The following is a 16,201-nucleotide window of genomic DNA, read 5'->3' as shown; positions in this document are numbered from 1 at the left end:
TGTGGCACATGGACTTCAGTTTTGAGTGTCTGCAAAAGACAACTAAGAAAAGCAACTCAATTGCTAGCAAGCCCAGATATGCTACAGGTCCACAACCCTGCATGAAAAAGCCACCAACAAAACCCAACAAACTCACAGAGATCTGCAAAGAAGCAAAGTTTAAAACCGATGGTTTAGATGACGCATAGTTAAGTATATTTATGGAACCAGATGGTCATGTCAGCAATAGGAAACGTATTTTAAATGCTGGAATTTCTAGTTAGTATTCATGTTCTGTGCATTTCTTCACACTAGGCAGAGTTTCTTCAAAACCCAATAAAACAAAAGCATGTTTAAAAATAAATGTTAAATAAAATTTCATGTGAATTATGAAATGCACTGTGATAATTTTAAAAGACTGAGAAAAGGCAGGGAAGTGTCTCTAGTGAGCACTAACACAAACTTACATATATTATTTCATCTACACCTCTCCCTCCCTCTGTATATGTGTGTATGTATAACCCAAATTAACTAGATTTTACACAATACTTCAGAGGAAGTTCCTCACAGATCTACATCTCCTTTATAGGTAACAAGAAACTCACAGCATATTAGACCACTAATAAGAAAGGCATACTTGGGTGTCGCAGGTGATGCAGATCTTCTGGACATGGCAGCAGGAGAATCAGACCTTCTTAGAGGAGATCCCATACCAGACGATGAACCAGGTGTTGCGGGTCGCTTCTCTTTCTTTATCTTCTCAGTCTAGAAGCACAGTTCATTTTAGTTCACATAATTAGGACCAACACATCAAAAACGTATTTGATTACTTTATTAACAAGATGGCATATAAACAGATTTGTGTAACATACATTTAAGATAAAAGTTTTTTTAAACACCAGCTCATAACTGAGGTTCAATAGTTTTTTATTTTACATAGACGTAACACCCCCCCACCCCCCCATGTCTGGCATGGACATAGTATACAAGTTGCAGAGAAGTAACACCACATCAGAGCCTCTCTGAGAGTTCTTGGGAGGGGTGGTGGCACTGGGAGTTTTCAAAAATCATCTAAATGCTCCTGCAACACCCCTTAGACATGATCAGTAGTGAACGCAGGCACCTCGCAGAAACGCTGCTGGGTGTAACACTGTGAATCACACCTAAGACAGACACTACACAAATATTTAGCTCCCAGCTTTGGTCCTCTCACTCGCATCTAATTTAGATGGCATGAATCCCCTTACGATGAACTATTACAAGACACAGGACCTTATGTGAATTTTATAGCCCTAGCATACCTTACATTGTGTAGACTCAGTGAAAGTGAATGACTTGCCTTTGCTTTTCTGGAAACTACAGTGGATCAATAATGCGTCTTTCAAGCAAACAGCATCAAAAATGTCCACAGAAAGAGTTACGCAATTGGTATAAAACAGAGGCATTGTCAATATACTTGGCAAGTTTCCGAAATATGTGAAGATAATTAACCAGCAAGACTGGATAGTCATACTCAGTAGAGAGATCCTATTTGTCATTCCCATTCCCAGAAGTTACAGGCAAGTCCAGAAACATACACTTCAGTGCCAGAAATCTCAGTTCCCTGAAAATAGAGGCTGCTGTTCCAAATACCAGCGCTCAACATGGATGGCCAGGAGTAGAAAGATACTAAAGTCCTGCTAAACAGGAGCACAAAAGCAACAGATGCATGCAAGGCTTACTTTCTTACTGCTGTTTCTTACAACAGGGGTGGCACTTTATTTTTATGAATGTAAAGGGAAAGATAACAACCAGAACCCGCATCAGTTTACCCAGAAGCGAAATCAAACCCCACCTGAGTAACTTCAGCTGCAGCCGCCCCTTTCATGGCATCAGAAGTGGAGGGTGAAGTTGCCTTCTTTCTGTCGGTGCTTCGGCTGGGGGAAGGCTTGTAGGGAGATTTAAGAGGACTAGCTGGTGCTACACGAGGACAGATATGGAATACTAAAGAGTTATAGTACAATAGCAAGAGCAAAAGGGAACACAGACAGCGGAAGTAAAAGAGAGGAGAAAACAGCATACTTTTATGTTATAATGTTCAAAGGTAGTTTTCAAGGGTTTTTTAAAAGCATTTCAAGAGATCACATTATAGAACACATTCAACGTGGTCCCATGTTTACTAAAAATGCCTCAACTGAAGTAACATTTTATAGGATTTTAAATTTTTTTTTTAAATTATCTCTGCAATATCGCTCCCTTACTCATATACCTTTTGAATCACCTGACTATGATTGTGATTCTTTTCTCTTCTGAAAACTCAAGCTTCCTTTGCATATGATAAAAAGAGTAATCAAACAATTCTAGTTGGGTGACTTCTGAACAAATATTGCAAAACAGGAAAGGTGATAGAAGCATAGGGAATTTTTTTTTTTTTTAAGGCCTAAACATGGCAAAGGCTCCTAAATACCTTAATTGCTTTTCAAAATAACACTTAATTAAAAAAAAAAAAACAAAACACAAACAAACAACAAAAAGAACCCCACAAACAAAAACCCCGCCCCAAACCTAAACTAAATGCTGCTGCAGGTGTTTCAGTTGTTATTTGTGGTAGACATAAGTGTGAGTGCGACACATACATTACAGCTTCCAGGGCACCTCTTTCTGGGTATTTTTTCTTTATTTGCAATATTAACAGGACTTCTTTTAAATGGAGTATTTTACTCCTGTTTTTGTTCATATTGCCTTCTAAGATGAAACTTTCACATACATATAGAAAAATCAACAGAGTATATGCTTTATTAATAAGACAGACACTAATTGTAACCATGTGACAAGTGTGTTTCCAATCTTACTCAACTGAAGTCAAGAATGACATTGACTTTGGAAAAGCAGTAATTATGCTCAACTGTAAAGGAATTCACATTTCCAACATTTTTTTTCTACTGGGGGCAGTCCTATAAAATTTCTTACAAAGACTTTTTGTATGCTTTTAAGTTTAACTGGACCTGTGTATTCTTTGATTGACTTTCCAGCAAGTTGGTAAAAATTCACTGAATATTAAGAAAAATGTTCAGAATCTTAAATGCTGCCTAAGCTGCGACTCTGTTCTGCCATCTCTGTCTCTCTTTAGGCTGAAGTTTTATTGTCTTGTTTGAGCCTGTTTCAGTTACTTTACCATGATTAAAGTTTGCCCGACTATCTTGACTTAGAGTAACCTTAACAATGCATTGCCCTAGAGAAAGTGTCTTAAATTGAGGCTCCTAATTTCTAAGCTTACAGAAAATGCAGGAGTAGCAGCATTTTGACCCAAATATAATGACATGAGGCACAGTATGAGCTCCTGAAAAGGAAGAACCCTCTTCCCTGTTCAGGAAGCTACTCCTACGGAGAGAAGTACACGACAAACGGGAGATGTCCCTCAACCCTTTTGCTGGCAATTACTGACAAAACCGTCAAGGGCCGCTCTGAGTATTGACGCTGTTTGCAACCTGTGCTACAGCCCGACTGCCTTGCAAGGAAATGACAAGAGGACGCTGGTTCAGAGAGCTGTTCCCAGAATCAGCACTCCTGTTTTGGCTCAGGGAAAAAGCAGTTTACAGGCCAAATTGTATCCTTGTCAGACATGCCAGAATGCTACTTTAAAGATCCTGCGATGAAGACAGAAATAAAGCTGGGAGGTTACAAACAAAACCAGTGAGGAAGGACAAAGGAAGTCCCTACTGATTTCTTCAATATCAAATACAACACCGAAAACAACATCTGTAGGCGGCCCCAGCAATTCACCTCAAAATTTTAAGCAGAATATACTGATCTAATTTCGAGTTGGCTTTTGTTCAGTCTTAGTGATAGTTGATCCCTGAGCAGTAAACAGGGAATTTTCTCATGGGCCAAGTACTGTATGACAACATTTCTGCTTCCAACAGATGCTGCTTTTAAACGTAGAAACGAGGGAAGTCATTTTAGAGCCATTCAATATCAATGTCCCTATGCACTGCGACAAAGAAGTAACACACAAACGAAAGTGGGCTTACTTTGCAATGAATTTTTAAATAGCTTTGTATTAACAGTGCAGATGCAGGACCTGAGCCTATTTCAACCATGGTGTATGAAAATACTTATCTAAAGATGATCAGGCTTTTACCATCTAGCTCGTTTTATCCAGAAAAAATGTTTCCTTTTGCAGACAGGCATTTGGGTGTGGGGCTTGGGGTGGGGTTTTTTGTTTTTAATAAAAGTAAAAACAGCTGTTAGACTTTTGTCCTTGTTTCAGTAAACACTATGACCAGGTATAGCTTTGTAAGTAGAAACTACTCTGGAAGTCTGGCACTTGCCTAAGTATTAGCAAGACTGGAAACATGAGGTTTGTAGATGTCTGCAAAATAAGGGTTTTATTAGACTGCCATTTACAGATAGGAACAGTAATAATCATCCCTAATTTTTTGTTTCTTAAAGATCAATAATTTCTGGAACTGACACCTTCCTATCAGTGTCTGTTTTCTCCTCTAAGTAAATGTCATTTTGTACGAGTATACACACACATATATAAAAATACACATACAGTCACACAGTTAAAGGCAAAAAGTAATTTAACAGCAGAGAACTGGAACCCTGGTAAAAATAATTAAGGCTCAAATGGCGCACTGGGATTTTTGTTCTACATACTACTTGGGTATGAAAGGGGATTACAATAATATATCAAACCCTCTGAGAGGTGTCACACACTGGTCTAAAAAATTTTCTTGAATGAATTTATTCAGTTTTCCATTGGCTTAGGTTTTAGTGATTTTGTTAATTCAATTTTTTGTTTGTTTTTTAAAAAACAGCATTCTTTTTTAAAAAGACAGTCAGAACAAGACAGACAAGATGATGTGTTTTTTCAAGTTTTAAATACACTGCTACCATGAACAATTTAGTTCATCATTGATTCTGTACTATCATGTAAATTGTCATTTGGTTCATAGCACCCCATTTCTTTCAGCAACTACTCAAATGCAACCAAAACCATACCTTAATGGTTTCAAAGTGAGTAATTCACATTTTTACCTGGATTATTGTACTGCTCAGAAAGCACTAACGTACTTCTGCTTCTGGCTAAAGATGACTGTGTGGGAGTCAGCAGTCGAGAAACAATAAAGTTTTCCATTGGACTAAGATGCATGCGGTGAGCTGAAGGATGGGAGCAAATAAAATAAAATTTAAAATGCAAAGAAATAAAACAATGTTACATTAAAATAACTGAAACAAAATGATTAAATGATTAAATGAAATGAAAAAAATCTTGAAATGTTTGAGATAAAAAAATATTTAAACATAATTCTCATTCCCTCTGAAAAAAAGGTTTCTAGTTTCTCCATCATTTTAAATTATTTTCCCACCTGTACAATAAATATAGTAGGGTTAAGACAGTGTTGCATTTTGCTCTTACACAGAGGCATGTTCCATTCTGCAAAATGGTTGCTTTCATGACTCAGCATGAAAAAGGTTTACCTTCTTCCCCAGCACAAAAGGTGAAACATTTGGTATAACAGCACAGCTACTCAATAATGTGCCAACCATACTGGGACTGCGTTTAAGATTTGCAGTCTCACTGCATTATATAAGTCTTATTTATACAATATGCCTGCATTCCTTCCTACTCCATAAATATAAGCGTCAACTATAGAAGACAGGTATTTATAGATGTTCCTATTGCATGCATATATATATAACCATCTATCATAATAACCTCAAAGCTATTGATGACTCTTCATTAAGCAATTTAGAAATGAAAGTAAATTTACCTTCTCTTTTCATTCTAGAAACAAGCCTTCATTGTCACCTATTTCAGTCAATACTTTTTTTCTCATTAGAGTTAAAAAAAAAGGGGGGGGGGGGGGGGGGACAAGTCAAAAAAGACACACAAAACAAACCAAACAAATCCAAAGAGTTCACAGTGGGATAAACCCTTCAGTCCTCTCTGTAGTGTTTAGCAACCACTAATCCCACAAGATGATCATCTTTTGCTGAGCCTCTCATGGATCAGAGTTTCAAATCAAATTAAAGGGCCCTACAACTCTGGTCACCAGATTGAAGTCTCCCAGGTGGCTCATCGGACATACTTCTGCCCACGGTACATCCCAAGTCTGTTGTCGAGCCACATGTTTGGTTTGCTTGTTTTTCATTATTTGTACAGTTATAGGAAATTGCTGCAGTCGCAGCATGTACTTACAAGCCTGTTTGCTGGAGTATCAAAAATTGTGTGTGTGGGGGGGGGGGCAGTGGAATCAGTAAAAAAAAAACCCACAGGGTTTGTTGCTGGACTAGGATCTGCAGCACATCAGCACAGTCTTGGGGACAGGCTGCAGAACTATTTTATTGTATTAACTTATAACCCCTCAAATGTTTGAGTTCTTCTGAATAATAGACATAAGCGAGTTACATAGCTATATGGACAAGAAGTGCTTTAAGCAGAAGGAAAGTTTATGCTGGTAGGAGACCAGCATATTCACTTGCCTCTGTCGGGGGAATGTGTTATTGCCGCTGTGGAGGAGGAGAGGCGCTTACTGATTGGCGATTCCATTTGCTTTGGCAGATTCATTGTAGAAGCTGAAAGTTTGTCACATGCTGCAGAGAGACGCATTGAAGATATTTGTATTTGCATCACAGTGTTGATAAACTCCCAAAATTAACCTTGCATTTGTACTCGTGGCCCTTGCCACGGATCATTGCGCTGAGTAAGGCATGAGATAAGTTCTTTCCAACTGCTGGACAACCAGCATTTTATAAGACACACTTTGGGATGCAACTTTTCTGCTTGTGAATTTAACAGTACAGCTTTACGACAGCTTATCTTTCATACTGTCACAGGCAAATAATTATGTATCAGGTCTGAATGAGTGAAGCCATTCTGATACAAGATACTCAACACCAGCACAAGCAGAAAGTTACCTAAAGAAAACAAACTGCACACATGACAGCTCTGAGCTCCTCATCTCCATTCCCCCTCCCCTCAACTTTCAGTCTGGAAGAACTCAGGTAGACCTGAGGTATTATTCTAATACGAAAATTAAATAACCAACATTTGTGCATTCGTACGATGAGAACTCACTGTTTTAATGACTGATCTGGCACCAGCCATTTGGCTTTATCTTTTTGTTCTTGAGAATATTAAAAGAAAAAAAAAAACACCACAAAAAACCCCCTTTTTGGTACTACCCCAAGTACTTTCATTTTTCTTCTGAAATACCATTTGACAAAGTCTGTTTGAGGACAATACCTATTTCCTACCTTGCCATTTATTCAACTGAAGGACAGAAAAATGTTATTCAAGTACTACTACAGTGTACTAGTATATGACAATCACTGCATGATGCTCAGAAGCTAAAAGCGTAGAAGCTTTGTCCCTTAAATTTGAATTTGATTTCTTTCAAAACCAAAAATGTTTTCAACTAGACATATATGTGGCCCTAATTCTGCAGCCCCTAAGTTACTGCATTCCCTGTTACATCCATCGAAACGTTGCCTCAGTGACGTCTGCAAGATTTGCCTCCATCTACTACAGTAAACAATACAATTCTCTACATTTGCTTTTTTTAAAAAGCAGGTATAACGCTGGTATGCTGCAAAACATCTCGTTGCACATCCAAATCTCTTTGTACATGAGCAACAATTAGTACAAAAATTTGAATCCGTTTGCACAGAAATAATAGTTCTGCGAGATCGTGGGCAGAACATTTACTGTGCATTCTGCAGGAGTAATATGCAAGCCTAGCTCCTCCCTTGGGGTGAGAGAAGTAACCTAGTTCTTAAAAGCACAGCTTGTGTTACACTGCTGTGTTATGTTTTCAAAATGCCAAGTGCATTTGCAATCAAAATTAGAAATCTTATATGCAATCCATTCTTAATTTTGGAGGACTCGTCTACTTCACAGTCCTTTTATGGGAATAATACTTTAAAAAAAAAAAAAAACAACCTGAACAACTTAAAAGAAAACAGAACACGATTGCCTAAACAAAGTCAACTACTTGAGTTTGTTACAAATACCAGCTTGGCCAAAATCCACTTCAGAAGGCTGAAAATATAGCATGGCTGTTTATACAAAATTTGCTTGTTCTTAAAATATTGCAGAAAAAGATGGAAAAAAAGAGGACTGTTTTGATGAAACATGGTCTCCATAGCACATTTTCTCTTACTGTGCAACTGAAATTTTTTTCAACAGCACCTGCACATGTCCATTAGAACTGTCGAATATATGCGTAATTATATTCACACACACACACACACACACACACACACAGAGCACCTGCAGAATTAACAGAGATGAGAATCTGAGTGGTAGAAGTCTACAGTTAGTGAGAAAACCATGAAATGCCTCTACTGTGCTGGAATGCGAGGCATGCACTGCTCCACCATGGCAAAATTAAAAGGAAATTAAAAAGACATTTGGTCCACATCGCTAAGGGTAATGCCGTAGAGTACCAGACTGAAATAATAAGAAAACAGTGGTTAGGAAGGACAAGATCAGTGGATGGATTACAGTGATTAGAACAGTTATAAACGAGACACGATGGTACTGTGATTCTCTGAAATACCATTGAAGGAATCAGCAGGAGCAGTAGAGGTCACAGGGTCTGGAGGAAGGGTGTTGGCAGCTAAACCTAGAACAGGGGGTGGGGTATTTTCTGATTCACCTACACAGCAAAGAAATCAGAGCAAAAAGAGGTGAAAGAAATTACTGAGTAAGTTGGGGGACCTGGAATTAAGCATAAACTGCATCACAACAACAAACTGGTTTACTTCTCAAAGTATAAAAGACTTCTTTTATTATCATGTATATTTAATTTCCTGGCTTTTTGGATGGCATACTGTGAAAACTATGATGTGAAACAGTTTGTCTGTTTAGAATTAAGTATATTTGCACACTGTTTAAAAAAGAGTAACTGTCATATTTCATCATCACCCAAACATGGATATTTTTCCCCCATAGTATCAGTTTATTCAAACCTGACAAATTTAAATAAATTATATGATTTAAAACAGAAAACATGCATCTTTTTGAAATATAAAAGCAGTACATGACTGATTATGTAATAAAAAGAATTTGTTCTAAAGCCAAATCAAAAAGAGCAGCAACAAAAAGTATGTTGGGAAAAAATCAAACTATTTTAAACTGCACATGCTGCATAGTCATCTAGGAATTCCTGACAGGTTTTTAGAACTACCAAACAAAACCAGATCATCTTTTGCAAGGCTTAGACCGCACTCAGTCTTTTGGCGAATATTAAATTTGCTAACTGTGTGTGTGTGTGCATGGGAAGACAATGCGGGGGAAGAGAATAAGGGAGAGAGAGCATAAATTTTAATTTTAGCATTTAGCATCCTCCAAACAGATTCTGGTTACTTTATTAAAATGATCTGTATTCCTAAAGTTAGGAGTGACCTTTCTCCCCAGAAGGTGTCAGAGAGAGGAAGCCTGGCAAGCAATTACAAAGCATTTATTCACACCCCAAGGCAGCAGCCCCTACAGTACCACCCTAACTATAAAATGCATCATCCTTACTATCTCCACAACCTCATGCATTTTGCACTTCAAGATCTGCAATGCAGGCAGCCTGTTTCACTTACCATCTCTCCCTCCTGAGCCTGCAGCCAGTGCTCCTCCCCACGACCATCGCTTTTGCTTCTGTTCCAGCTGCTGGCTGCGTTCAAGGGACCGACGCATCATGGCTTCTAAACGTTCCTGGTTATATTGGTACAAAAACAGAAACCAAATCTGAATCAGTTCTTTGGAGGCTTTTTTCTTCCTCCTTCTGAAACCATGCTAAAAATACACAGTTCCCCTGTTGCTCCACGCAAGAGGATTACAGGAGCTTGTTTGCAATAAAAGAAAAAGGACTGAATAAAGAAGGTATCAGCATGCTACCTACCTCCAGATATGTGTATCCTTTGTCTGCAAGCCACTGAGGTCACTACAGAGGCCTAAGTAAATAACACAGGTTGCATCACTGCCTAGCATCTGCTCCTGCTGGTGAGGCTGCTGCTGTGCTCTGGACTTAATTTGTATAAGAATAATGCTCGACAAGCATTAACTCCTTCTTGTCTATGCAGACCTCAGGATTTTTTTCCATCCCTTTCTGAGCACAGCTAAATTGCTGCAATGCCAGTGGCTCCTCCTAGCCACGCAGATAAATGATCACTTCAAACCCAAAGTAGGTTACTTTGCAGGATGCCCTATTTATTTATTTATTTCTACAAACCCTCCCTCCTTTCTTCTACTATGTTCTTTACATTCTAGGCATTTAAGAGCTGCTGATTTTTTTTCCCCCCCGTGTATTTTTTTTAGTGTATGCCCAGATCGCGTTGTTCTGAGATTTTTTTTGTCCCCTCCACCTCCATGTTCTTCTCCACGACTTGATGAGTTAGGATCTTCAGATAGGGAAGAACAAGAAGATTTCTTTCCCTCCCCAAATCCTGCTCTACCTTTAACTTACAGCCTTACTCCCTCTCCACGACCTCCTAACTCTCACTCAAAGACCTCCACTCAGTTTTGTTCCCACCTCCTCCCTCTGCTAGTTTCTCAGTGTTTTATTGTGGTGGCAATGATCTCGGCACTTTTTCTTTTCTTCCTTTCCAGCAGATAAAACCTGGTTCCTGCCCACCCACTGGTCCATCACCTACCACCCTCTTCCCTTCCTCCTCCCAGTACCGTTCACATCTGGCAGCCTCTTCACCCTCACATTTCAGCAGCCCAACCCCTACTTGGAAAGATGAGCCTACTTTTGCTGCCTCCAACTTCTGCCCCAATGGTTTTTAGCCCTTTAATCCTATTAGTATTTTTGGTCCTATTACTACCTTCGCTATGTCCTTCTGGTCTAGTATAAAACTCCTACTCTATCCACTTCAAACTCTTGATGCTGCAGGTTTCTGTGATTACATCACATCCCCTTTGATTTCTATCAATCCTCCACTCTGTCTCAAATATCTTTTGGTAGCTCAGATCAACTGCATGGAAAACCTCTCCTGCATCTCTTGGCCAGATTACCTTCTCTCACCCATTCATGACTTTGGACTAGGTTTTTTTTATTCCCCTTCCCCGAGATATTTTACCACAAAATTTCAGTCTTTGTTCAAGCATGTCTCCTTCAGTCTCTGCACTGATGTTGAGCCCATTGTCTCTGATGGACCTCCTTCAGCAGATCAGACCCTAACATCAGGCACCTCCAGTAACTACCATGCCTGGAACTTTTATGCATGTACCTGTAAACTTCATATTACCTTCCTGGGGCTCTGTCTGTGGTTTCTGGCTTTCTACACCACCAGATGCCCTCTCATCATCTTCTGGTTATCTGCAATATACTTTTATCTCTTCCATGTGTTTGAACAATCTCTTCTACTACCATGACTTGCAGTAATTTATTTCTGACCTCATTTTTTCCACCTCATCCAACCCTGCCACCAATTATCCATCAATTTCAACAGCAAGCCACTGCCTTTTGTCTTTAAGCTCTCTTCTCTTAATTGTATTATAAATCACTTGTGCCATAAAGAATTCCATTATACTACCCTCTATACAAAAAGTGAAAAAAGGCAGTTCTCGCATACCCTTTCTATCATTCTCAGCAATCCTGTCCCTGTTACCTTTCAGCCAGGTAACCCACCTTGCTGTTACAATTTCTGCTGCCATCTCCAGGAAGACAATCTTTCAGTCATGTGTTTTGAGCTCTCACTTCAGTTTTGTCTCCCTTCTGTGTCTTTAGGTCACAGTCTATCAGGTAACATCATGCAAAGACCACTGAAAGCAGGCAGCTGCTTCCCCCCACACCCTGCTTTTTCCACCCACGCCCCGCTTTTTCCACCCTTCTGTCTAGTCAGTGCCATCAGCGTCCAGGCAGGCACAGAAATGCTCTCTCTGTCTCTTCCCCCCTCCTTTTTCTCCCTACAGAGCAAACGCGCAAAGCATCACAGAGCTTAAGCACAGCCTCTTCTGCAACAGCACAGAAAAACCCCACAGTTTTGAATATCCTATCACTTCTTGTCTGTACTTTGGGCATGAAAAGAATGCAATTTTCCAGTCTCTGAAACCCAAGGTCACTCCTCTCTGACTTGGTTTGCTACAGTCTTTCTTCTCTTGCTCCTTGATGATGCAATTTTCATGTTTAAAACCTGTGTGTGCTGGCTTTGCATTTCAAGTTCACACTTCTTGCTTTTAACTTCCCACCTCCCAACATTAATTTAATTCTGTGAGTCCCTTTTCTGTACTTACTCTTTCCAAACCTCACCTCCTGTTTCATCACCAGTTCTTCTCTGCTGTCTGCCTCTTTTCGTTACTTTCTTCTACTGTGCATCTGGCCCCAATACACCTTTCTACCCCCACTCTTTACAAAGGAAAACCACCCTCCCATTTCTTTCTCATACACTTATACTGAATCTTTCTTTCTTTCCATATCTAATGAATATTGTTATACATTAATCACAAAAGATAAGATGAAAGCAGTCAAGTTTCAATTACCCGGGTGATTTATATTTGGCTTGTTTTTTGTGAGTTTTTTTGGTTTTTTTTTTTTAACACTGCTTGGAGCAAGGACCAGCAATACTCTGTAGTTTGCAAACTACAGAATACACTTACACCACCTACTATGAAAGTGCTGTTTTAAGAATAAAATGCATGACGAAATAGAAGAAATTAAATTATTTTTCATACATATTTGAAAGCCCATACTACCTACAATCTGAGGTTGAAATCTTGAATTACATGATGTGGAGAGGATCTTTTATTTTCATTTGCAAAGAGCCTTTCATTAAAGCACTATAGAACATAATTATTAAACCTCATGAAACCCTGCAGATGCAGCTTAGATAAAGAACAATATGAAGGCCATTTTTCACACAGAAAGGATAGTTATTTAAAAAACAGTTTAAGTTAGCACAAAACTAAAAAGCCAAAGAAAACAATAAGACACATGGAAGCATAGCATAAACAACTCATACATTAATAATCTAGTCTGTGATGAAAACTAAACAACAGGACAAAGCATTCCTTCATCAGCAAACAATGTGCAAAACCCTTCCTGTCTATGTTACAGATTAAGCAGCTTCTTAAAAACATATCAAACTATCCACGTGATCCTCCTTTAGGAACTTTAACAGCTATAGATAGGGAAAATAATCTCCGCACTAAAGATATAGTGAGCTTCCTCAAAAAACTATAATGTACAAGCTTTGTGTGTAGGTTAAGTTAAGAATGAGTAAAACCATAAAAAGAGAGCCATCTACTGCTAGTATCTAAGATACACATGTTATTTTCCATAGTTACTCATCCAGGTTCTCCTCTGACTAAGCAACAGAACAAATGTTTGCACTGTCTGAATTAAAAAAAAACAAAACAAACAACAAACCCAAAACAAACAAACCTAAAAACCAACAGTGAGAATAAAAGTAATTTAACTGAAGTACTTTCCTTTTCTCTATGTAAAATATGACACAGATGTGAAAACAAGGAAAAAAATTAATTTTACAAGTAGTATGACTTAAAATAATTTGTGCAAACAACTGTAAAACAATCTACCTTATGCCTACAATACAAACATCCAAAAGAGCCTCAAAAATCTCTTCCTCTTCACTTTATAATATTCATCAGCACTGTATACAAGCAGCTCACTGTTTCCTGATATTATCAGTTGGCTTCATCTTTTGAGTGGCTCTTCCACATAGCAACGAAAGAGCTATGTTATTTTCTATTTGAAGAACCCATTAAAAAGCGATACAGTATTTTTAAATTTAACTACCTTTCTGAATAGAATTAATTTCTGCTCTCAACCAATTACAATGACAGGTGCATATTAAGGGTGTGTGCATGAAAGAACAACATTGGACAAATGAAGGCTCTGCGTTAAGGTACATGGGGAGCTGCAGCAGCAGCAAGTAACAGCAGGGGGGGAGCAGAGGACAGTCAGCGTTGTAATGAGGACTAAACTCTTCTCCTCATGTCCACCGCACAGCAAATTGAGAGACTGCTTGCATAGCAATCTCAAGCAGTTTGCAGCAAAATTTTTGTGTTACTTGTGCAACTGAGCTCCACTCGGTATATGAATTGCCAAAGTATGTTTGGAAAGCAGTTATTATTTCCATATACTATAATTCAAAAAGTAATTAGCTTTGAATTACAATATACTAAGTAATTAATGCTACATCATCTTGAGAGTTTTTTTACCCTTGTGTTTAAGTGCATACTTTTTACAAATAGTGCACGTGCACCAAAACAATCTCTCCAATGCTTCAGGATATTCTTTTCCATTTAGCAGTTGTTACATCAACCTTTCAAGTCTGAGTGCTAGATTAGATTTGATGCCATCTACTAGTAGCGGTTCATTTGAACGTTAGTATATTGGTAGGATCAATACTAATTTTATCAATTTCCTTTTAAAATAAATATGACGGTTTTATTAAAAATGGATCTTTGACTAGATGGATGTTATTGTTCTTATTCGCACTAGTATCCTTGATGTGGCCTGTACAAGTGATGCTCGTATTGTCTTATGGAATACAAGAACAGAAAAACACAGCTTCTACAGAGACTTCCCAGTACCCTGTGTACAGCTAGACATTTATTTGCAAGGTATTTCCAAGTCACATGGAAGTTCAAGATAGGGAAACGGAAAAAATTATTTTAACGGAATGAGAATGAGCTTTGCTTTTATCCAGTCCCAAAGCCACTGGCTACTTACTGTTAAAAGCAACTCTTCAATTACTTCTGTTGCACAACACCACACTTCTTTCCTCAAGGCTCAGGGAGCGCTTTTACTAAAGGAAGCGGGCAGCTTTAAAAGTAATATGGCAGAAAGGGCAGAGCTACTGAAGACCTCTACAGGTAAGAAAGGTGCAGTCAATGTAGACAGGATGATTTTCAGACACATTTCGTTGGTTCCTGTTTGAGGAACTGGACACACTTCCACTGTGCTCTGCAACAAGCTCCAGCTGCCCCAGAGGAGAACTCTGCCAGAACACCTCCATTCCCATCAACACAGACTTTAAAACCACCATCTCTTATCTGGCACTGCAGAAGGGAAAAAGTATTCCTCTTTGAGAAGTCCTTTGCATGCAAAACAGCCAAGCAGGGGATGCTCCAATGTAGGAAGCCAACAAGCCCCATAGTTTAAGATCTGTTAATTTCTCTAAAACTCTTAGAGAAGCAACAACAATATTTTCTAGAGAGATATTTATATAACCTCTTCCTATCACAAACATGCACTGCCTTCTGCTGTGTTAAAAAGCAAGGAAAAAAGACTTAAGGAAGATATAAAGGACAACCAATAAGGCAGGGAGCAAGGAAGAAAATCCCTCTACTTGGCCCTTCAGACACCTGATGAGGAGGTAAAATGGGTGCTCCAGTCCCCACCCAGCACAAACCAGTATTAAAAGGAGAAACACTGAAGACATGCTGCAGTATACTGGCTCACTGGCCAGGGCACCGCCTTCCCCAAACACAGGTGTGGGAAACAGGGGTTTCAAAGTTCTTCCAGTAAAGGCAGCCTCAAATGTCCAGAATGACTCAGGAGCAGTAACTTCCAATGCCCTGGGAGCTGCAACTTCACCACCATCCTTACTCAGACCTCCACTGCTACTACACATAGAGGGTTTGAGGGGCTCGTCAGAAGAGTTGGGGGGGGAAGTGCAGATTTGGCAGATCCTTTAGTACAATGCAAGTGGAATTCGAGAAATGAGGTAATGACAAGTAACCATGAAGGGAAGCCAGGAGGTGCTGGTGTCTCCTTTTCCCAATTTCCTTCTTCCCTTGTCCTCCCCTGTTCTACAGATTACTCCCCCATGTACTCTCCCCCTCCTTCAGAGGCTCCCAGATTTGTCCTCCCACCAGGTCTAATCCATCCCCAAACAAGCATCCTCTCCTGTCCTCCTGCCCACGTAGCCTTCCCTCAGGTTCCTCAACCTGGGCAGAGGAGGGAAAGGAAAGGGAAAGGAGCCAGACCTGCCTTGGCTCCCGAAAGGTTTAGGACAGTTTAACCTTGAAGGACAGCTCAGTGAGCAGAGCTAGGAGTGGTATTCATATCAGGACCAAACACTTGGAGGCAGCAAGCCTTTCTCTCACCACGAGAGAAGTCTCCCATCACCTGTACGGGGTGTTGGGGAGCTGTAACAACCTCGCTGATACTTGGGAGAAACATCACTGTGTGCTCAGTCTCTTCTTACGCCCACCTCTGGGCCAGTGCAGGAGACGGGGTCCCCACTGAGCAGACCTTTGGGTCTGAGC

The 16,201-nt window shown here is 39.5% G+C and overlaps 1 protein-coding gene across 17 annotated transcripts in view; it reads right to left on the bottom strand.

The window, feature by feature from the left end:
• The window catches only part of MAP7D2 (MAP7 domain containing 2), an 85,887-nt gene that overhangs the window by 16,894 nt on the left and 52,792 nt on the right, over window positions 1-16,201 (bottom strand). For 7 of the 17 annotated variants that reach the window (XM_030020757.1, XM_030020758.1, XM_041124682.1 and 4 more), the window contains exons 4-9: window positions 9,562-9,676; window positions 8,529-8,627; window positions 6,451-6,561; window positions 5,002-5,124; window positions 1,814-1,962; window positions 617-744 (exon numbers count right to left, since the gene is read on the bottom strand). In XM_030020757.1, the coding sequence (XP_029876617.1) occupies window positions 617-744; window positions 1,814-1,962; window positions 5,002-5,124; window positions 6,451-6,561; window positions 8,529-8,627; window positions 9,562-9,676 (725 nt within the window). Of the gene's footprint in view, window positions 1-616; window positions 745-1,813; window positions 1,963-5,001; window positions 5,125-6,450; window positions 6,562-8,528; window positions 8,628-9,561; window positions 9,677-9,863; window positions 10,109-16,201 lie in introns of those variants that run through there. The other 10 variants (XM_030020770.1, XM_041124683.1, XM_041124685.1 and 7 more) reach the window with 10 other exon arrangements.

The sequence above is a fragment of the Aquila chrysaetos genome, chromosome 7 (genome assembly GCF_900496995.4).
Source record: "Aquila chrysaetos chrysaetos chromosome 7, bAquChr1.4, whole genome shotgun sequence".
In the NCBI taxonomy this organism is placed as follows: domain Eukaryota; kingdom Metazoa; phylum Chordata; class Aves; order Accipitriformes; family Accipitridae; genus Aquila; species Aquila chrysaetos.
This window is presented reverse-complemented; position numbering and strand designations above follow the sequence as displayed.